Source organism: Lucilia sericata, unplaced genomic scaffold, assembly GCF_015586225.1.
Source record: "Lucilia sericata isolate MDLA Ls3-8-SP2 unplaced genomic scaffold, ASM1558622v1 Contig000470F_arrow, whole genome shotgun sequence".
Classification (NCBI taxonomy): Eukaryota; Metazoa; Arthropoda; class Insecta; order Diptera; family Calliphoridae; genus Lucilia; species Lucilia sericata.
Genome location: NW_023994485.1, coordinates 23,440 through 46,407, shown reverse-complemented (window position 1 = coordinate 46,407; position 22,968 = coordinate 23,440). Strand labels below are relative to the sequence as shown.

The 22,968-nt window shown below is 26.9% G+C and overlaps 2 protein-coding genes across 4 annotated transcripts in view; one reads left to right on the top strand and one right to left on the bottom strand.

The window, feature by feature from the left end:
- LOC119605269 (reticulon-1-A-like) overlaps positions 1–10,335 on the bottom strand; it is a 38,961-nt gene extending 28,626 nt beyond the window's left edge. The window contains exons 1-2 of one of the 3 annotated variants that reach the window (XM_037958264.1): positions 8,470–10,333; positions 725–760 (exon numbers count right to left, since the gene is read on the bottom strand). In XM_037958264.1, coding sequence (XP_037814192.1) covers positions 725–760; positions 8,470–9,637 — 1,204 coding nt within the window. In that variant the 5' untranslated portion in view covers positions 9,638–10,333. Of the gene's footprint in view, positions 1–724; positions 761–1,077; positions 1,283–8,469 lie in introns of those variants that run through there. The other 2 variants (XM_037958266.1, XM_037958265.1) reach the window with 2 other exon arrangements.
- Positions 10,336–11,328: 993 nt separating this feature from the next.
- LOC119605278 (serine palmitoyltransferase 2-like) lies at positions 11,329–21,782 on the top strand. Its single transcript, XM_037958304.1, has 4 exons — positions 11,329–11,761; positions 19,019–20,113; positions 20,837–21,099; positions 21,164–21,782. The coding sequence occupies exons 1-4, from the start codon at positions 11,510–11,512 to the stop codon at positions 21,378–21,380; spliced, it is 1,827 nt and encodes a 608-aa protein (XP_037814232.1). The 5' UTR covers positions 11,329–11,509; the 3' UTR covers positions 21,381–21,782.
- The last annotated feature ends 1,186 nt before the right edge of the window (positions 21,783–22,968 follow it).

Genomic DNA, 22,968 nt, shown 5'->3' with positions numbered 1-22,968 from the left:
TAATTGTAAAAGAAAAGAATATATGTATGTGTGTGTAGAAAATTAGCATATAAATACCATATACATATAGAGCGTAATAGCAGACGTGTTAGCCAGCAGTAAGTAAGAAAAAACAATTACTATTGATTTTCTTTTAAACAATTTTTTTTAAAACAATGCTTTTTATATAGAACTGTTTGGTTAGGTGTAAGAGAAAAAGCTAAACAAGTTTAATAAGGACATAAGGTTTGGTGAAATACTAAATATATACATAGACACCATTTCCCTAGGGTTAGAAATTGCTTCTGAAGTATATTTTTTCTACCTACCAAAGTTGATCTTTAGTAAAAGGAAATGGTGTACAAATTATAAACCGTAAAAAAAACTATATACAAGTGGTCATTGAACTAAAGGATAATAGATATATAATAGCTTTAAAGTCATACATGTAGAGGTAATTTACAATATATACATACCTACATACGTGTCTGTACAATATATGTACTTGTGCAAAAATAGTTTTTAAAAAGTGTAAGCATAGTTATAGGCAAAAAAAAAAATTATAAGCAAAATTAATATAAAAGTATTAGGGCATAGACACTGAGTCTAGCTGGGGTTTTGTTTTATTGTCCATTGCAAAAATTTACAGGCGTTTTCTTGTTTTAAAATTCTTGGATTATAGACAAGCCAAAAATATGGCAACAAAAGAGATGGAGAGAGTATAACATAGAATTTATTAACTTACCTCGTGGATGTAAGCGTTCCGGCTTAAACCATGCGTCTGAAATTAGTAAATATTGATTATTTTTAAGGTAAAGAGGTGTTAAGAGAAAAAAGCATGATTAGTCAAGAAAATACAAAAAAAATGATGCAATGATTTAAAAAAACAGATGTTTTTAAGGCAAAGAAAAGAACTAATAAAACCATAAATATAAAGCATACTTTTAGGAGGTTAGTTAAAAACAAATGCAGAGTATAGTTGTTAGGTTAATATACATACAAATTAATTATTAGTTAAATTACCACACCAATTGCTTACTACTTTTTAAAAGAAAACTAAATACATAGTTTATTTATGTTTAATATAAAGACACTTACTGGGATCTAATAAGGAACATATAAAAGGACGTTTTTTGTAAACACCATTTTGTGCAGGTTGTTCTCCAACTGTATCCATTTTTTATTAAGTTTTTTTTTTTATTATTTGTTTATTTAATTTTATAGTTTAATTACTTTTTTTCTTTTCACTTCCAAAATCTTTAGTTTTTTAAGAAAATTTTTTGTAAATAATTTTTTGATTTTGCAAATTGTTTACTAACGGCGTCAGCGTTTTTTTTTAAATGTGCTAATTACCGAAATTTCCGTCAATATATAAAAACAAAAGCTTAATTTTTCTTTTGACAATTATTTTTTTGTTTATAAAATCAAATTAATCAAATTTGTTTTTATTACTTCTTATAAATAAAAAAACTTTAATTTCTTTTTAAAACTCTTTTTCTGCTTCTACTTTTTTTATTTATATTAAATGATTGCAAAAATAATTATTTATTTGTTATGGCCAAGTATATTGTAACAATATTACGTTTATCACGTTAACACATCGAAAAACTAACTAAAATCGAAACGAGTATTACTAAAACACTACAACGAGTACACTTGCCAAAGTACACTTACACTAGAAGAAGTCCTTTCGTAATTGTGATTGAATTTCCTGATTGTTAGACAAGGAAACCTATAGTAAACCTCAGTCAACCTAAATAATGCGCAGAGCTTAAATCCGCATTAAAAGAGCGTATATATGGAGGCATATGGAGACTTTATGTCGCAAAAAACTATGAGTTGCAAAAAAAAACTTTGTTTAACAACATGCCTAAACAAAGACAGTTCAAAGACTTTGTTTGAAAAGCCTAGAGATTAGTCAGTATATTTAAGGTTACCCCTGACCCTTATGTGATATTGCCAAACACGAAATAACATTTCGTTTGAAATACAAAATAAAGTCTCCAAGTTATTGATTATTTTCTGTTCCAAAATTGTGCTGACTAGTGGTGAATTTTTGTAATTAAGGGTTGTCGTTTTTTTTTTTGTATTAGTGATTGTGGAACATGCGCTTAAGGATTTTTCTAAATTTTACAAAATACTCTTTACGCTGGTTGATGAATTCTCATTGTAACAAAAACACTGTTGCTGCTTTTATTTAGACTTTGTAAAGAGATAAAAACATATTAAATCGTTTTTTGTAAATGGATTTTGTTGGAATGGTTTAAAGGTATTAACAAATGGACTTAGATTTTCTAGCCTAAGCTTCAAAAGCAATTTCACAACACTTTCTCTAGACTTGGTAATATACTACCGTTCTTCACCGGTCTCTATTGTAAACTGGTTAAGCTACTTTTTCAAATTATAGGAGTCTGTTATAGAATTTTCTTCTCTAAAAAAAGAAAACGACAACTTTTAAGAAAAATTTGTTTAAAATGATTCTTTTTTAATCAATTTATTTAATAAGTAATACTCTCTAGCGGAATGGAATTATGTGACAGTCCCCTTTATATAAAACTCAATTTTTCATAAAACAATCTAAATTTTGTAATAAAAATTCTATAAGAAAATCGCTAAAAATTTTAAATAAAATAAAGAAAAAATTTCACTAAAAATTCAAAATTTTACGCAACATACAAAGTTTCACTAAAAATTGGAAATTTCACATAAATTCTATGTTTCACCAAATTGTAACTTTCAGCAAAAATTAGAATTAATAAACTCGTAATAAAATTTGGTCATATAACGTACATGTATGGATTTTGAGGGCTAAATATTTTTTAATTGAAACCAAAAATGTAGATATTCACAAACTACACTTGTTTACAAGGTTTTTAATGTAGATTTATAAAAGATTTCAAATAAAATTACATGAAAACTATTCATGTAACTATCAAATAGTTGTAACAGCACGAAATCGTTGTTTATATTTCAAAAAATGTATTAAAATATTTAAAATTATTTAAAAAAATTACTCAGTTTTTCACAAAACGTGGTTAAAAAGTGTTAATATTAAAAAAAAATTACTTTCCTTTAATTTTCAACAAAAATAAAGTGCAAAAGCAACTTTAATTACCGTTTGTTAATTTTCTTTTTATTGTTATAAAAATAAAACCAACGATAAATGTCACAAAGAACTAAAAATGTAAGATAAATGGAATAACTAGACAAGACAGCTAAAGCAACCAAGCCCTAGTGTAATTTGTTAAGCATTTTGTACTATTTTAAATGACAATTTTTTTTCCTGCTTAAAAATAAAATCGAACATAATCAATAAAAAAAAGAAAATTATTTTTTTGTTACCACAAAATACACCACATGCCAAGTGGAAAATCCAAAAAAAGGAAAAAAAACTAAACAAGAGGTTCTTAAACATGTTCATATAAACTAATTGAAAAACCCAAAAGATACAAGACAAATTCCAAACTTAAGTTTTTTTTTTAGGACTTAACAATTTGGCATTGATAAAATGAAATGTGCTCACGGGCTACAGACAACAGAGCACCAGTAATGCTAGCTGTAGCATCAACCAAAACTTAAGTACAAGAAAAAAAATCAAAAAAATACATGAAACGTATGGATGGATGGACAGACTAAGTTTACTACTAAAATAACAATTCATGTCAATGACAATGAAAAGAAAAGCAAAGCAATGCAACAACTACTACAACAACATGTGAAATATTCCAATTGGAGCGCATACGAAAAAAAAAACGAAAGAAAAATTATTTTAAATAAGATTTTCAATAATATTGATGACGGCACATAGCACAGAATACTATAATGAACGAAGAAAAGAATATAAAACACAAGACAAGAGACAAGACTTGTTGGCTGGCCAACAATTAAATTAAGAACAAATGGAAAATGTTGAGCAAGAAAATTTCATTTAAATCAAACAGATTTAATAAATATCTTTCTTTGAAGATAATTGATTTTTTTTTTTTTTTTGGTGTACAAAGTTGGAGTCTTAACTTTTACAAGGAGTTTTTTTTTACATAAAATCTAGTAAATTTTAAAAATAATTCTCTACTTACTTAGGAAAATTTTGTAATATTCCAAAATTTGATCTTAGAACTTGTTAGAGAATCTTCTTTTCCAAAATTTTTAGAAAAACTTTTTTTTCGAAAAATCTTAAGAAACACAAATTTAAAAAAAAGCTTTGAAGATCAAAATTAAGTTAAAAGCTTTTCCATTAAAAATTATTTCGGTTACATATAAAAAGCTTAACAGAAGCTTTAAAATTTCACTAGAAATTTGAAATATCATAAATTAAAAATTTTATACAAATTCGATGTTTTAGAAAAAGGTTTCACTAAAATTTCGAAATTTTACTCAAAATTTCATAAGTTAAAAGCTTTTCCATTAAAAATTATTTCTCCTTCATATAAACAACTTAACAAAAGCTTTAAAATTTCACTAGAAAATTGAAATTTCGCAAAAATATTTCACAAATTCAAAGTTTCACTAAAATTTCGAATTTGATTCAAAATTTCATTAAGTAAAAGCTTTTCCATTAAAAATGATTTCTGTTTCATATAAACCGCTTAACAAAAGCTTTAACATTTCATTAGAGATTTGAAATTTTACAAAAATTGTATACAAATTCAAAGAAAAAAGTTTCACTAAATTTCAAAATTTCACTCAAAATTTCATTCAGTTAAAAGCTTTTTTATTAAAAATTGTTTCCTCTTTACATAAACAGTTTAACAAAAGCTTTAAAATTTTACTAGAAATTTAAAATTTTATATAAATTCGAAGTTTCAGAAAAAAGTTTGACTAAACTTTCCAAATTTCACTAAATTACAATATTTCATTAAAAATTAGAAAAATCAGTATACGTTAACAATAACAATTCGAAAAAAATCGAACTTTTATAAAAAATTTTAATTTTCACTAAAATTTTACTTAAAATACAAAATTTCACTAAAAAATTATATTTTGAAATTTCACTACAATACAAATTTCACAAAAATTTCAAATTATCAGTAAAATTGCGATATTTTGCAAAAATAATCTAAATTTCATAAAAATTTTACAATTCGCTAAAAATTCGAAATTTCACTCAAATTATATTTTGCAAAAATAATCTAAATTTCATAAAAATTTTACAATTCGCTAAAAATTCGAAATTTCACTCAAATTATAAATTTCAGTGAATTTACAAAATTTCATTAAAAATTCTAAATTTCATTAAACATTTAGCCCCTTATTCATAAACAACATTTTTATTTTATAAATGGTTTATAAAACAAAATTTCCATATTTTAATTTTCACTAAAATTTTACTTAAAATACAAAATTTCACTAAAAAATTATATTTTGAAATTTCACTACAATACAAATTTCACAAAAATTTCAAATTATCAGTAAAATTGCGATATTTTGCAAAAATAATCTAAATTTCATAAAAATTTTACAATTCGCTAAAAATTCGAAATTTCACTCAAATTATAAATTTCAGTGAATTTACAAAATTTCATTAAAAATTCTAAATTTCATTAAACATTTACCCCCTTATTCATAAACAACATTTTTATTTTATAAATGGTTTATAAAACAAAATTTCCATACAAAATTTAATTTATAAACTGTTTATAAAATAAAAATTTTGTTTGTGAATAAGGGGGTTAAAATTTAAATCGATGAAAATTTTACTAGAATTTTGAAGTTTCACCAAAATTTCGAAATTTTATTGAAGTTCAAAATTTTATAAAAAAATTCTAAAATTTTGCTATAAATTAAAAATTTTACTAAGAATTCGAAATTTCACTAACAATTGAAAATTGTACAAGAAATCACATTGAAATTCACTAAAATTGAAAGTTCAATAAAAATACAAAATTTTATCAAAATTTGAAAATTCGCTCAAATTTCAAAATTTCACTCAAATCTCGACATTTCAAAATTCACACAAGAAGAATTACCAAAATAAAATTCGATTTTTCATTAAAAATATTAAAAAAATGAAATTAGAAAATAATAAAATTAGAAAATTTTAATTTAAATTTTCTAAAATATATTCACATTTAAGATAAAGTCGAGCAACTATAATAAATTATAAATAAATCTTTAACCTTCAGGTTTAAAAACTAACAGACCAGTTAATACTTTAAAAACTTCTTGAAAAAACATAATAATGAATAATCCCCTACTACTTTTTAATTTCAAGTGTTTAGGTAAATCATTAGAAATTGCCAGTAAAAACAATTTTTTCGTACTTTAGACATGACGACTAGAGAAATAACTAAAAAAAGTAAGAAAATAACTTTAAGGAAATTGTTAAGAAAGAAAATACAAAAAAAGCCAAGTAACACGCTCTTGGTAACAGAAGTAAATGTACTCGATGAACATTTTAAGACGTTTTTTTCTTAGCAGCCAGCCAAGTTAACTCAATAACAAGTGAAGCTTTAAAAGATGTACCAAAACCAAGAAAAAGAAAAAACTTAAGAAACATTTTAAAAGAAAAATACCTTTCAAAAAACGAAATATGTATATATAAAGCAATAAACAAAATGAAATGAAACATTTCTAAATATAGAGAAATAAATAAATTCACAATCATATGACTCACAATTTTGTTAAATGTATTTAACAAAAAATAAAATGCAATAAACAAAAAAAGCCGGTATGTATATGAATGAAAAAGAGACAGATTTATAAGTAAATTCTTTAGAAATAACGAAATCAAATTAATCATAAAAGAAAACATGAATTAATTAAAAAATTTAAGGGATTAAAGGAAAATCAATTAGTTACTGAACTATTTAATTATATGAAAGTCATCCATTGAAAATTTTTAATATATTTTCAGCTACATGTAGTTTCCATTGTGGTTTTTATTATTGTTGCTGTATGTATGACATCATTATCTGTTAGCAGAATGAAAAAAATATGATTCATAACAAACAAATAAAAAGTAATAATGCTAAATAATAATAAAAACGAATGGAATAAAATAGAAGGAAAAAAGTGTATCTAACAAAATCGACAAAAAAAAAAAAAAAAAAAAATAACGTGTCACTAGGCGTTTAAAACAACACACTTACATACCTACTAACAAAACAAACAACAAATTTTTACTTTATTTGAAAAAAAAAAAAATACCTAAAACCTCATTCAGGACTCAGGGAAATGCAAATAACGACCTTTGATCTTCTACAAAAGTCCAAATTTTTAGTTTAAAATCCAATATTCTATCTAACTAATTTCTCTAGTATTTTCTGCATTTAGTTGATAACCAAACAAACAAACAAACAAACAAACATGCTTTATGTATGATCAACTTGTGATTAGATTAAATAAACAAATGAAAAACCTCCAACAGTTTAAAATTTATAACAATAATTTAAATAAACCAAACAAAAAGCTGCAACAATTGTTTAATTAACGAATAAGAAACAAAATGAAAATTGACATGTAAAAACAAATATTACATGATGTGACGCATTCTACAGACCATCAAAAAAAGCACCAAACACTCAATGAAATGTATTTAAATCAAACTGGCGATGGAATCTCCTCCGTATCAAAGTTTAAATTTAAAAATTGTAATATAAACTTGAAATTTAATAACTGCGTAATATGATTCCAAGCGATAACAGTGTTAAATTGCAATTTAATTTAATTTAATTTCGAGGGGAATTAATTATAATTCAAATAACAATTTAAACAATTTTCAAACAAATTAATTACTTTTGTGGGAAAACTTATGAAATAAAAACAAACATATTTGAAATTTTTTTAATATTCTTTTTATTTTCAGAATTTTCTCAAATTCTAACTTATGTTCGAAATAAATACTCTTTATAATGTGGGAGAATTCATGGGAGTTTGTTCCCTCTTCTATACTTAAAGCACTTAAAAGGTAACAAACTCATGGGTAATAATTGTTTATAATTGGCGTGATAATGTTTGTTCATTTAAGAATTTCGAGAACATTTTCAATGTTCGAAAATTATATCTAAATTACAAGGATTCTTTAAAAACCATTTTCTTTTAAAACAAATTTCTTACATTTTACAATTTCGAACATAAAAATTTTGAAAATTATTTAAAAATTTCATAAAATTCCAATTTAAATGTTTTTATGAAGATATTTTCAAAAAAACAAGCTTACTTGAAGAATTTTCGAAAATTCGACCTAATGTTCGAAAATATTTTGAAGTCAATTCTAGCATTATTCAAATTCGTAAAAAGAAAAATTAAATATTTTCAAAATAAATATAATTTTTAGATATTTTTCCATAACTATTTTAGAAAATTCGAACATAAATTTTTTAAAAACAAATTTTGTTAAAAAAAATAAAATAAAATATACTTTTCGAAATCAAAAGTGCTTTTCGATGATGGTCTGTAGCTAGAAAAATGTTTCATATATCCAATGTAAACCAAATGGCATTTAACTTAATCAAAAAAAAAAAAAAATAATTCATTACAAAAAAAACTTACCCAAACCATATTTGTAGAAAATATCCTCCACCGATACAATATTTGGTTGTTGTGCATTCGTAGCTGTTTTTGTTGTAGTAACAGTCGAAGATGTCTTGGGCTTTGTGTCGACAACAACGGGAGTTGGTGTTTCTGTTTTTGTTTCTGGAACTACTGGCGCCTGTGTTGCTGGTGATGGTGGTGGCTGAGTTTTAACCGGTTCCGGTACAATCGGAGCTGGTTTAGCCACGGGAACTGGTGTGGGTTCTTGAATAGGAGCCGCAGCAGTCTTTTGTTCGACTGGTTTAGTTGGTATTTCAGCTTGAACAAAGTCTTCATCATCGTCCTCGACATCCAGGTCGGTAGTGGGTAAGTTTGTCACTGCTGCTTTCATTTGTGTGGGAAGTTTAGCGGAAGCCTGTGAATCGGGAGTAGCGGTGCGCTCTTCCTTGAAGTCGCCCAAAAGATCTTCGGAGGATATGAATTTCTCATTGTCCTGTTCTTTTAAAGCATCGGTAGCAGGTATTTTCTTAACCGGTGAGGGATTATAAGAAATGGAAGGAGAATCGTTGTCTGAATCTTTGCTAACAGCGGCAGCGGCCGTTGGAGTTTTACCAAATGTCGTCATGGGAGCATTGTCGTCCATGAAATTGTTGAAATTGTTATTGGCAGATTGCACATTATCAGCCAACGGAGCAGAGGCCTCAAACTTACTATCACCACTGCCCAAATGTGAACCGAAAAGATCATCGACCGCCTGGGCAGCCTTCTTCTCAATTTCCTTGGCCTTGTCGCCAGCCGCGTTCATAAAACCGCGTTCGGCATTCATGAAATCATTGGTGGCAGCAGCCACACCTTGCTTGGCTGCATTGCTGGTTTGACCAAAGAAATCTTCCAACTCATCTTTAGATTGTGAAAATTTGGCATCCAATTGTTCCTGGGCCTCTTTGGCTCCAGCCGACATACGTTGTACAAAAGTCTGTGGATCTACATGTTCAAAATCCATTTCCTTTTGGTCGTTGCCAAAACTTTGCTCAGTGTGTGAGTTATCATCTTGACGTCCACCTCCCCCACCCAGGTTTCCTAGCAAATCCTGACCCACTTGTTTGGCTGCTTCACTTGAATGACTGAAGATGTCATCAGCTGTGGCTGCAGCTTCCTTTTTCAAATCGGTAAAATTGAAATCCATTTTTGTAGAATAGAGAAAAAGGATGTTTTTTCTTTCGTTTGTCCAATTGGTTGTGAAAATTTATTTTTCAACGAAAAGTGACGTATGGGGTTTTTATCACACTTTTCACACACACACCTCGCTCTGGAAAAAAAACTCTCTTTATTCAAATTGTATCTCTCACGCTTCTTTAAGAGGACTCTTTTTTGTTTTTTTTTTTTTCTTGTGTCAACTTTTCTTTTGAATTTCACAATTTTTCCAAATAATTCTTGTTTAATCACAAATTATTTTTAAAAATATACTTTTATAATACTTTTTTGTTCAATTACGAATGTTTGTTAAATAAATTACAAATTTATATTGCGGCTCCTTTTTGTTTGAAAATAACACAATTTTTTCGACTTCGCGTAATGATGATGGTTGCACTTCAAAAACCAAATTGTAAATGATTCAAATATGTACGCAGTGCTTTTTCATCTGCTTCTTCTTTCCTGTAGTGAGTGGGGTTCTCTTTTTGTTTGTGTATATATTTTTTGAGCTTCACAATAAATTTATTTATTTGTAAATTTATTTTGTATCTATTTTATTTATACAGGTTGATTTATATTTTTGTTCTAGGAAAGCCAAGAATTTTTTGTGTAATTTAAATTAATTTTATTATAATAAATATATTCATGTTTTTCTTTCTGCAATTTACTTTGAAATTTGAAAAGCCCTTTTTTCCGGCTCAAAAGCTGTTTTTCCTTTTTTTGCAATAATGAAATGTCAAAAAAGAACAGAGTTGTTATACAACGTCAAATAAGAGCTTTTTCAGTGTTGGTAAACAATTTGTAAAATAGCTTTTTCCAGTGTTGGAAAATAATTTAAAATAATTAATTGCATTGCCGACTAAGGTGAGTTTGTATGTACTGTATTATCATTTACCGTGTTATCGACAATTTCTCAGATTCTAGCGATTTTAAATATTTTTGGCGATTTTTTTAAATTAATTGAAAAAATCTAAAAAACCGAATGGAGAGAGAGGTTAGGATAGAGGGAGTTAGTTAGTTAGTTAGTTAGTTAGTTAGTTAGTTAGTTAGTTAGTTAGTTAGTTAGTTAGTTAGTTAGTTAGTTTAGTTAGTTAGTTTAGTTAGTTTAGTTAGTTTAGTTAGTTTAGTTAGTTTAGTTAGTTTAGTTAGTTTAGTTAGTTTAGTTAGTTTAGTTAGTTAGTTAGTTAGTTAGTTAGTTAGTTTAGTTAGTTTAGTTAGTTTAGTTACGTTATTTGTTTGTTTGTAGTTGAAACAAAAAAGTCGGCTTTTCAACTCTTTCCGACAAAAAGTCGATAATTTTAAATTCGATTTTTATAGAACCCTGTTACGAGTTAGGTTTACTTTTTAAAGAAATGATAGAAACCCTATTTTATTACTTATTGTAAGAAATCGCTAAAATTCTTATTCTACCCGCTAAACTCAATCACGAAATTGTTACATTATCAACACTAGTGCATCACTTGACAGAAGTATGTTACACGAAGAGGATAGTGACACCTCGAAATCTACAACAAAATTTGACAACGCCCGCCTGTTGTTATTGGCTTTGTTGCATTTTAAACAACAACAAACACATAAATCTGACAGTTTTATCATATACAGAAAACGAACAAAACAATAATCAGCTGTTTGAGTAATATTACCTTGTTCCGTCTGCACTGGTGTGTAGTTTTTTTTTGCTCAGTCGGGCTAGTCCGTCGTTATAGAGTTTTAGTCATTTGTTGGTGGCTTTTTTTTTTTGGATAAGAATTTCTTGTTTAATAGAATTCTTGCTAATTAAGAGTAAAGTGTCTAATAAAATTGTTGTTGCTTGGTTTGGTGTGTGTTTGCGGTGGTGACGACAGACAGAAATTGAAAAAATAAAATGGGAAACCTTGACGGTGGTACTACTTTTGCAGAAAACGGCTTAACAGCATCACCAGCAGTAGGCAGTGGCGGCTGCTCCAGTAGTAGTACCTTAACAAATAATGCAGCAGAAATAGAACAACAAATCCAATTTGATAGGGAGCTGCATGAGAAAAAATTTGCAGCACCGGCATACAAGGAAATACGCACAAGAAAAAATGGTCTCAAGGCTAATGGACGAGTGGTGACCATGAACGGTAATGGCATTAAGGTAAATAAAAATATGGGACGTGTGTGAAACAATCTAAAAATTTGCATATCAAATTAAGAAATGAAAGTAAAAATTGAAAGGAATGAATGAAGAATATGTTTGAAAGTGTGTTAAGAAATTAAAAAAAAACCTATAAATTTGTTAACTTGTGTTGGTGGTGTGATTTTAATGATAGAATCGGGAGTTGCCAGATAATGTTATGATAAAAAAGGTGTTTAAATGATAAGCTCTAATGCTAATAATTAACAAATATTTACAATTTTATTGGCGAACTTTTATCAAAACTGTTTAGACAAATAGAAACAAGTGAGATTTAAAGTGCAGTGTTTTTGTTTTTATTTAGAAATTATGCTACACAAATTGTCTGGCATCTTTTTGGGCAGCAGTGTGTTTTTTTTTTCTTTACGCGTTTTAAGCGCTGCTACTGCGAAGCTATAAAAAAAGGCGTGCTTGTTTTGTGTGTTTTTCGATTGTTCTTAGATAAAAATTTTAAATAATTAATATTCCTAAAAAAACAAACAATGTATTTTTATAACGAACTTGTTTAAAATTCTATAAGACAACATTTTTGCATATTTTTTGGGTTGATTTTTAAAAACAACAAACTTCAGTTTATGTTTGTTTTTGTTGTTGTTTTTTTTCTTATTGGAAAGTTATTTTCATTTTGACATTTAGAAAATGTTCTATTTTATAGTACTTTAGTGTGACCAGGTGGTTTTTATTAATAATGTTCATTTTAATCCTTTTCCTAGCAGACGACTAGTAAATTCACAATGTTAACAGCAAGTTTTACTTTAAAAATGAGGGATCTCTCGACCTTTTTGTGACACCAATTAGCTGCTAATAATAAGTGTTAATGGCCATTTAGCTAGAAGCTAAGCTAGGGCTACCAGAATACTAATGAAGAACAGAGGATGTTTTCTTAGTTGCTCTACTTCCTAAAACAAAAAAATACGAGAAATGACAATTCTAGTACTCCTTGCGGATAGTGTAGGGTAAACTTTACTTTAAAATTAAAGATTGTTTTTGGTTAAAAGTTTTCATATAACGTCTCAAAATTTATGACTCAATGGTAAACTGTAGTGCGATTTCCCTGAAATTTAAAAATTTTTGAAATAAAACCAAAATTTTTTAAAGTTTTTAAAATAAAACTTTGAAATCGTGTTGAGATTTCTTAAATATTTTTCGAAAATTCTAACTTATGTTCGAAAAAATGTTTAAAGCTGTTTAAATAATCCCTACATCATCAAGATTCATAAAATTTTGTATCCAAAATATTTTTAAAAATTTCATGGGTTTTTTTTTTTAATTTTACTGAAAGATTAAATAGAATTTTTCGAAAATAACTTATTTTGATTTAGTTTGAAAATTTTTCATGAAAAATTTATAATTTAGAACTTTGTATTTAAATGTACACAGAAAAAAGTTCCAGCATAAATATTATGAACTGCTTTCATTGACTAAAGTTAATAATATTTAAGAATAAGTTCCTAAATTGTATGAATTTTTTTCATTTTTATATTTTTAAACATAATCTAGAAGCCTTGACTTGAAATATTAAAAATTTTCTTTATATTTTTCTATTTGTTAAAAAATGTTTGAAATTTTCTTTGGAAAATTTGTTATTTCTTTATGATTTTTAGATTGAAAACAATGAAATATGCGCGTAACATGCAGCATTTTCTGAAGAATGGATGTTTAGCTATATGCTGATGTTTTTTTATTTCATATTTTGTTTTCCAACATTTTATTTATTTATCATAAAAATTCGCTAATATGTGATTATTTTCTAAAAAATGGAAGATATTAATAGGTAACGCGGATATTTATTCCAATTTTTTATGAAAATCAAAAAAAAAAAAAAAAATGAGTAAAAAAAACAAAAAAATCTTTAAAGTACAAATTCATACATTTTATGAACTTTTAATATTCTGAATGAAAATGGTTTGGGAAAAAAAAGTCATGTTCGATTCATTCAATTTATTACAAAATTCATTCAAGTTATGTATTAATTTTTTCTGTGTATAACATTATTTTTTCGTTCTCTTGAACCATTAACAAATATTTTCAACAATTCCTTCTTACTTTTTTAATTAAAAAAAATCGAAATTGTGCTAAGTAGAATGAAGTGAGAAAATTTATTAATTGCACTAACATTAACAAACAAAATTCCAAAATTTTTTTTAAACTGTTGTACATTTTTCGTTATCAATTATCTACAGCCATGTGTGATTCGTTAATATTTCTTGCGTTCATATAAAATCGATAAGAAATGATTGAATAACGAGCGTACCTTCCACCTTATCAGTTGCAGTTTAATTGTTTTTATTATATTTTTTTTTTGTACATACCACTGGGATTTTTGAAACAGAAATACGATGAATCATAGAGTATATATACCCAAAATTTGTTTATAAAAAAATAACCTAAGTACCTTAAATAATTAAAATATTTCTTTTATAAATTTAGTTAATTAGTCATTGTCTTTAAGCCATAAAATTAGAACATTTACCATTTAATTTTGCATTGATAGTTTTGTTATTAGGTGTTGTTTTTCATGTAAATATTTACAGGGTCATTGTTTATAGGCTATTATATACTTAGGTATAAAAACTATTTATTTAAGTTTGCCAAAAACTTTGTGTTTTTGTATTTCCGTTTTAATTTTGAAGCTTGAAATGTTGACATTCTTAAATAGTTGAAAATATTGTTTCAAAATATATGTATATGCATACCTACTAGTAAGGTACATGTATAGTTGCTCCAGAGACTGTTCATTTTAGTTTAGTTATTTTATATACCAACAAAATTTGGTAATAAAGCTTATCTAATCGCATACGTAACCATAATAACTTTTGTCCCTACTCTTAACATTACTTTTGCAGTTTATGTAGTTTTAACTATTGTATATTTAATAAAATAACAAGTGTATTAATTTTTAATATAAAAAGCTTGAATATTCATTGTTTATTTTAAATTGTTAAAAAAATCTTGCCTACAAATGCCTAATTTTATCTAAATGTCACCCTTTTTCCAATTAGCTAATTCGTTGTAAATAAACATTTAAATGAATGTTTATTTCTGTATGTTTTGTTTTAACTCTAACTGATCATTATCTAAAGCATTGATGCGTGCCTAATAGTTAATAACTAAAAACTAATTTATAATCAATAATTTCAGTTAATATGATTTAAATTGTAGGGCAGTTGATTTTTTCTAATTCAATCGCTTCTATTATTACTTCTTGTTTTATTAGTTATTTAATATTCTTGTTATTTTTTTTTTATTGGCTAGAGAAAACATTTTTATGTATATGTCTAGAATAATATACATAGATTTTGTTGTTTTGTTAATAGAAACAATATTTACTATGTATAGTGACCACTTTAACTCAAATGAACTATTGACATTTTTAAATTAATTAACTGTATACATTTCGTAATAGAAATCTGTATTTAAATGAACAGATTTAAAAAAAAAAATATTGCATCATTGAGGTGTGTGTTTTTTACGCTCTTGAATATAAGAAATATTAATTTGTTTGTAGATAGAAAAATAAATAGTTTTGTTTTTGTACCAGTCTGAGAACTCAAGTTTTTTTTTTTTGCATGGGAAAACAAGTTGTTACCTCAAGCCAATCTTCGGTCTTTAATATATACTAGTTTTAAGAGCTTTTATCTCGAAACAAAGGTCTAAACTGTGTTCTAAATGTTCTTCTGGCAGAAATATCTCCTATTAAACGAGCAGCGAATTGGCTAAGGTACTAGAATATATCGGGGGTTATATGCATGTATAAGTATATACTGACAGCAAAGCTGCTATCAAAAATCTATCGGGTGTCTTTACTACATCTAGGTTAATCAAATAATGCGGAATATCTCTAAATGACATAGCTATAAACGGTGCGATGTTGGATGAGGAAAAAAATCGACGCCTTTAATGGTATCTCTCTTACGACTTGTAAGACATTTGTTCTAAATGAAATTTATGGGAAAGGCCAAATCAGGTGGTTCAGTGAAACCAGATCTTGAGACTAGGCCTTGGATATAACGACTACTGTAGAAGTTGTCATAATGAAGAGGAAGATGAGACTGTATCGCATCTACCTTGCTATTGCCCTACGTCCATTGAAAGCAGGGAACATAACTTCGGTGCTTCCATTTTGTCAGGCATGGAAGAGCTTTCTAGGTCTGAAGAATATCCTATGCTGCATAAATTAAACCACCTGGTTTAGTTCTGGAAGGAGAGGGTGCTATCAGAATACTTTCCTAAGACCGCAAGGGTAACTCAACGGGACCAAATTTAATAGACCCAAGTGAGCTGCTTATAAGGCAGCTGCCCTTGATACCTAACATAAAATAAGGTCTAAGGTAGATATAGATAAAAAGATTGAAGTTCTTATAACTACAACTTTTTGTACATTAAGTCCCAGTGAGACAGCTAAGTTCCAGAATTCATTGAAATGTGTTAGTATGCGGCTAATTTCACTTAATACTTTTAAGTATAACAAACTATAACAAAGTATAGTATAACCAACTATAACAAAGGGACCAAAAGAACCCAAGTGTGCGTCTTTCGCAGCCTACAAAACATTGTCGTCTTCAATTTACGTCCAGTTTTTGCTTAAGGTCCTCATAAAACCACCACATACATTTAATCGATTAGATCGTAAGAACTTCTAATAATCTCGTAACATTTTGAAAATAATTTCAAAGTTATCAAGTATTTTCAATGTTCTATAACTCGTATTTGAGGATTCCAACTTAAGTTTGTATTTTTAAAACAGAAAAACAAACTTGTTATTAAGAAATGCTTTCAAATAAACTTATTTCTTATTTTAAAAAAATTTTCTAATTTTTACTATCTCCTGCCCGGAAAATAAACAGATCTAATATCAATCTACTTGTTTTATTTAAGATGTTTCTAGTGATATTATATTATTCTAGTTTGTTTTCACTATTTTGTTAGATTAGTTAGGTTTTTATGCTTTAACAACAATTGCACTTAACACTTTGCTGCTAATAGACATATAAAAGTAAAATATTAACAAACAAACATGTGTTTAACATTTGTACAAGTACGCAATGTACCGAACATTTATTCCATTTAACTAAAAACTATTTCTTAGTTCAAAATAAAATTTTAAAATGCCACAAATAAAAGTTTATAATAAAGTAAATGTTTATTTACTTTCTGCCATTACAACTACTATTTACTTTATGTGGCCATTACAATTATTAACAAGTGTTTACATGGTTCATTTCATTGTTCATTATATGCTGTCATTTTTAGACTCAAATAAAATATTGGTTATTTAGGAAAATTATAGGGAAAATGTTTATAATTTTTTTGAAAAATTAGTAAATTTTTACTTTGCTTTAAAAAAATGTATATTTTAAAGCAATAGTAAACTACATACTATTGAATTATATGCAGTAATTTAAATAAATTTAAATTATTTTTATTAATTTAAACTTAATAACGTACTATTTTGCATGGAAATAATTCTTATTTTTCTTGGAAAATTTTATTTATTTTATAATTCATTCATTATTTTGCTTGTTTTCAAAATGCAGTTTATATACAATTTGAATTTTCCACATTTTGTAAAGAATTTTGTTTTTAAACGTTTTTAATTGATTTCATAGCATTTCCTATTAGTAAACTAAGACTAGTTTGCTATTTGAATACTATTTGTAAAACTTTATTAAATATTCTTTATTTATTTCCTATAACACCTCCTCTGCACTTAACTAGAACTGTAAAAACTTAACAAAAAAACTTGCAATCTAATTGCTGCGCTAATAAACATTAAATATTTACAATAATTTTGTTATTTTATATTATATATGTACATGGTTCAGCAAAATAAACAATATCCAAACAATAGACAAAAAATACTATTAAACAACCACTAACTCATCATAAAATTGTTATCGTAAAATGACTCAAATTATTTTGTATAAAAAAAAAACTTAAAAAAAGATACGAAAATATGTATAAAGAGAGAGTGGCGTGTTTTTAGCTTAATATTTATTATAAATGTTGTATATAAACAATTACGTATGATGAGTTGAAATAATTTTGTTTTTCTGCGTAAAATTACTAACAGTGATTAAAGTACATACCTTCATATGTACGTACATTTACCGCCACAAAAAATAATTTCCTTTTTTTTTTTTGTACGACTCTTTTTGTTTGTATACATTTCATTAATATTCAAACCTTGTAACATAGATTTTGTTTCATTTTTGTTTGCTTATAACACGTTTTTTAATGATTTTATTTTACATTTTTATTTGGATCTTGTTGCTGTTTAGATAAAAAAAAATAGCAATTAAAAAATTAATATTATGAAATATTATATTGTATGCATGATATTATCTTTTTATTTGCATGTGGATAAGAACACAAACATATTTATGAATATCTATTTATTTTATTTATGATGACATGTTTGTTATTTGTGGTAAATAAACATAAAAAGATTTTATCACTGTCTCGTCCGTGATATTTGAGCTGTATAGCAACAATGGTAGTGCATTGCTCTGTTGCAATGAGTCTAAAATAATCTTAATAAATTTACAAAATCTGTTTTAAAACATTTTGTTGAATGCGTTGAAAAAGCTTTTTTGAAGCTAAGTATTGAAAAAAGCTTTTTTTCTTGAAAAAGCTTTTTTATCTTGAAAAATCTTTTTATTGAAAAGGTTTTTTAAAGCTTTTTATTGAAAAAGCTTTTTTAAAGCTTTTTATTGAAAAGGCTGTTTTAAAACTTTTTATTAAAAGAGCATTTTTAAGCTAAAAAAGCTTTAAGCTGAAAAGCTTTTTTAAGCTTTTCATTTAAAGAGCTTTTTAAGGGAATTTATTATAGAGCATTTTTACAGCAATTCATTAAAAGAGCTTTGTTTAAGCTTTTTTTAAAAGAGTCTTGTCAAAGATTTTTATTAAAAGAGCTTTGTTAAAGCTTTTTATTAAAAGAGCTTTGTTTAAGTTTTTTATAAAGATTAAAAATAACTTCTTTAAAGCCTTTTATTAAAACTTTAAAGTTTTTATTTAAAGCTTTTTGTTAAAACTAAATAAAAAAGTAAAAGCCATTATTTTTAAATACAGATACTTTTTATATAAAAGTAATAAAGCTTTTTATCGGCGAAAAAACATTAAAATAAATTGAAATTTTAGCACCTTAATGTGGAATTTTGAATACCCTACATTTTATATTTTCAAAACTAAACTCAAATCATTTCTCTTCTCTTTCAGTCTAATGGCTACTTTCCTCTTAAGAACGGCGGCACAACCACCACAGAATATGGTGTGGCCTCAAAGCCCTCGGCTGCCGAACGTAAGCTAACACCCGCGGAAGAACACTTTAAAAAGACCTCATTTGAAGAGGTACCCTTACACACAGCCTGCTTTACGTATTTAGGTTTTTATTTACTCATGATATTGGGCTACTTAAATCAATTGCTGTTCGTACCCAAAGTTGCCAAGGAGGAAAATCGTGAGGGTTATGTTACACTCTATGATGCATTTGAAAGTTTCTATTCGCGTTATGTGTATCGTCGTGTTAGAGACTGTTGGAATCGTCCCATTTGCAGTGTGCCTGGAGCCGAATTAACCTTAAAAGATCGTGTTACACATGATTATGGTTGGAGCTTTGAGTTTACAGGCACTGAGACTAGATGCCTTAATTTGGGCTCTTATAATTATTTGGGTTTTGCTGATAACTCTGGTCCTTGTGCTGATAATGCTGAGAAGACCACCAGGGAATTTGGTTTAGCTCTCTGCAGTCCACGTGTTGAGCTGGGTACTACTCAGTTGCACAACGATTTGGAAAAGTTAACCGCCCGTTATTTGGGCGTAGAAGATGCTATAGTCTTTGGCATGGGCTTTGCCACAAATGCTCTTAATTTGCCTTCTCTCCTCTCGCCTGGTTGTTTGGTAGTAAGTGATGAGAAAAATCATGCCTCTATTATCTTGGGTATTCGTTTGTCGGGTGCCACTACTAAAGTCTTTAAACACAATAATATGAAAGATTTGGAACGTGTTCTAAGATCGAGTGTAGTAAATGGCAATACTAAAGATGGTGGCAAACCATGGAAGAAAATCTTAATTATTGTTGAAGGTGTATTCAGTATGGAAGGTTCAATTGTACGACTGCCCGAAATAATCGCCTTGAAAAAGAAATATAAGGCTTATTTGTATTTAGATGAAGCGCACAGTATTGGTGCAATGGGTCCAAATGGTGGTGGTGCTTTGGATTATTTTGGTGCTGATCCCAAAGATGTTGATATTCTAATGGGTACATTCACTAAGAGTTTTGGTAGTGCTGGTGGCTATATTGCTGGTTCAAAGGTAAGTTTTAAATATTAAGCAGAAAAGCTTTATTTTTTCCAAAAAATTCTTTATCAACAAGATTAATTCACAGAAAGTTTTTTAACTAATCTTTTTTTAAGTATTTCAAAAAGTTTTAACGAGAAAGCTTTTATAAAAACTTTTTTTTAACGAGAAAGCTTTCTTAACAAAAAAGCTTTTTAATAAAAAAAACTTTCTTAACAAAATTAAAGAAAGTAAGCTTTTAACTAACAGGTTGTTTAACGAAAAAAAACATATTTTTAACGAGAAAGCTTTTTTAACAAAAAAAGTTTTCTTAACAAAATTAAAGAAAGTTAGCTTTTAATGAACAGATTGTTTTAACAAAAGCCAAGAAAGGAAGCTTTTTAACGAAAAATACTTTTAACACAAAAAGCTTTTTAAGAAAAGCTATGTTAAAAAAAAGTTTCTTAACACAGATGGCTTTAAATGAAATACTTTTTTAAGGAAAAAAGGAAAGCTTTTTAACAAAATGTTTTCTTTAGAACAAAGCTTTTTTTACAGAACGAAAGGGAGGACGAATTTTAACATAAAAGCATTTAAAAAAGCTTTTTAAAATTAAGCATTTTTAAACCCTATTATCTAAATAAACTTTTCAAGAAAAAACTTTTTAATAGAAAGCTTTTCATTAAAAACTTTTTTTATATTCAAAATTTTTATAAAAAGCTTTAAAATTGGATTACTTATGTTTTTTTACTCTTTCAGACACTTATTGACTTCTTACGCACAAACAGCCATGCCCATTGTTATGCCTCGACAATGTCACCGCCAGTGGCACAACAAATTTACACATCCATGAGCATTATAATGGGCCTAGATGGCACCGATATGGGTCGCAGAAAAATCAATCAATTAGCTCGTAATACAAGATATTTCCGCAAACGTTTAGCACAAATGGGTGTCATCATTTATGGTCATGAAGATTCACCAGTTGTGCCCATGTTAGTGTATCTATTCTCCAAAATTGGGTAAGAACTATTTTGAAATATAAAAATAATAAAAATTCTAACATTTTCCTATATCCTCACACAGAGCTGTTGTACGTACCTTAACTACCCGCCATATAGCCGTTGTGGGTGTTGGTTTCCCTGCCACACCCATTATGGAGGGCCGTATACGTTATTGTCTATCGGCTGCACATACCAAAGAACAACTTGACTATGCTCTAGAGGTTATCGATGAAATCAGCGATAATTTGGGCTTGAAATATTCACGTAAAAAACGTGATCCCAATCCCATAGAATATTGATTTCTAACAAAACGAGCAAAATAATTTATTTCTGTTTTCTTCTAAAAATAATATAGATTACCCTTAAACACACACACACACAAAACTACACTACATACACACAAATACAAAAGCTATTATTCAATTACTTTACAAAAACATTCTTTTAGGAAATACTACAATACATAAAATAACAATTTTTTCTTTACAATTTACAATTTACTCTTTAACCAAAAAAAAAAAAAAAAAATAACAAAACAAAACCAAGAAAAATCTTTACAAATTCTATGCTTAACAAAAAACTCAAATAAGGAACAACAAGAAAAAAAAAACAAATTTAAAGGAATTAATTTTTTTAAAAACTAGGCTAAGCAAGAGAGATACTACGAGTCAGATAAATTACATTAATGAAAATTAAAAAAATAGTAATAAATAATTGTGTTTAAAAATGCCTCCATTTCTTTAGTTTATAAGTAAGTCTCTTTGTATTAACAAGTTATATAGTCATTTTTTTAAGAGAGGTTTGCTTTTCCTGTCTTATTATATTTTTTCCTTAATTGTATTAAAATATTTAAATATATTTTATTGTGTTTTTTTCTTTAATTTCTATGGAAAAAAGTGTTATAAATATTTGTTATATTTTTATCACTAGCATTTATTTTTGTTTATATTTTGCGATATATAAAAAGTGGAAATATGCAATTATTGCAACTTTTTTTGTATAAAAAATATTAAATTTATATTTATATTAATTAATAAAAAATAAAAAAACTTAATTTAAATAAAAAGCTTTGGTGTGCGATGTTTTGCATTATCTTTAATTTAAAAAAAATCTTCACAAATTGTTTGGATTTTCTTAAATAAACCAAAAAAAATTTACTAAGTAAATGTTTATAAAACACTAATAAACTGATTTTAAATTAACAGTTCTTTACCAAATTTAAATTTTAACAATCTTAATAAAAAAATACATTTTGTATTTATCTTTAATCGCACATCCTAATTAAATCCTAATACATACTACTTAAATATCTGTCTGTCTATTTTGTAAACTATGCTGCAAGTATTTTTTATGTTTATTTTTCTTTTATTATTAACATATTCTTATGTTTTATAAGAATTGTTTTTAAATGCATATTAATTTTATTGCTTATATTTAATTAATAATTTAAATTTATTTAAAATGGAACAAACAAATAATAATAATAATAAATAAATCAAAATGAAATTTTGTTTTCATACAAAAGTCTAGTTTAATTTGATGAGAAGAAATATTTATATTAACACGTTGACGTAAATGAAGGCTATAGACGTCGAGCACGGTCGCTCGTAAATCCCAATTACGTCTACTACTATAAAATAATATAGTTTTATTATGCCAACAACATTTTTGATTAAAATTTATATTCGGGCAGTACTCGTGGAATTTAACGAAGTGCGCATCTGGGTAGATTCATCATTTTTTGGGTGGTCGTCAACGAGTTAAAAGATAATGTCTATAAGATTTAAAATTTGCAAAAATATTTGTTTTCCATAAAAACAAACTGTAATATATACACAAATGTTTCCATAATGAAAACTGTTATACACAATTTTTTGTAAAAATACT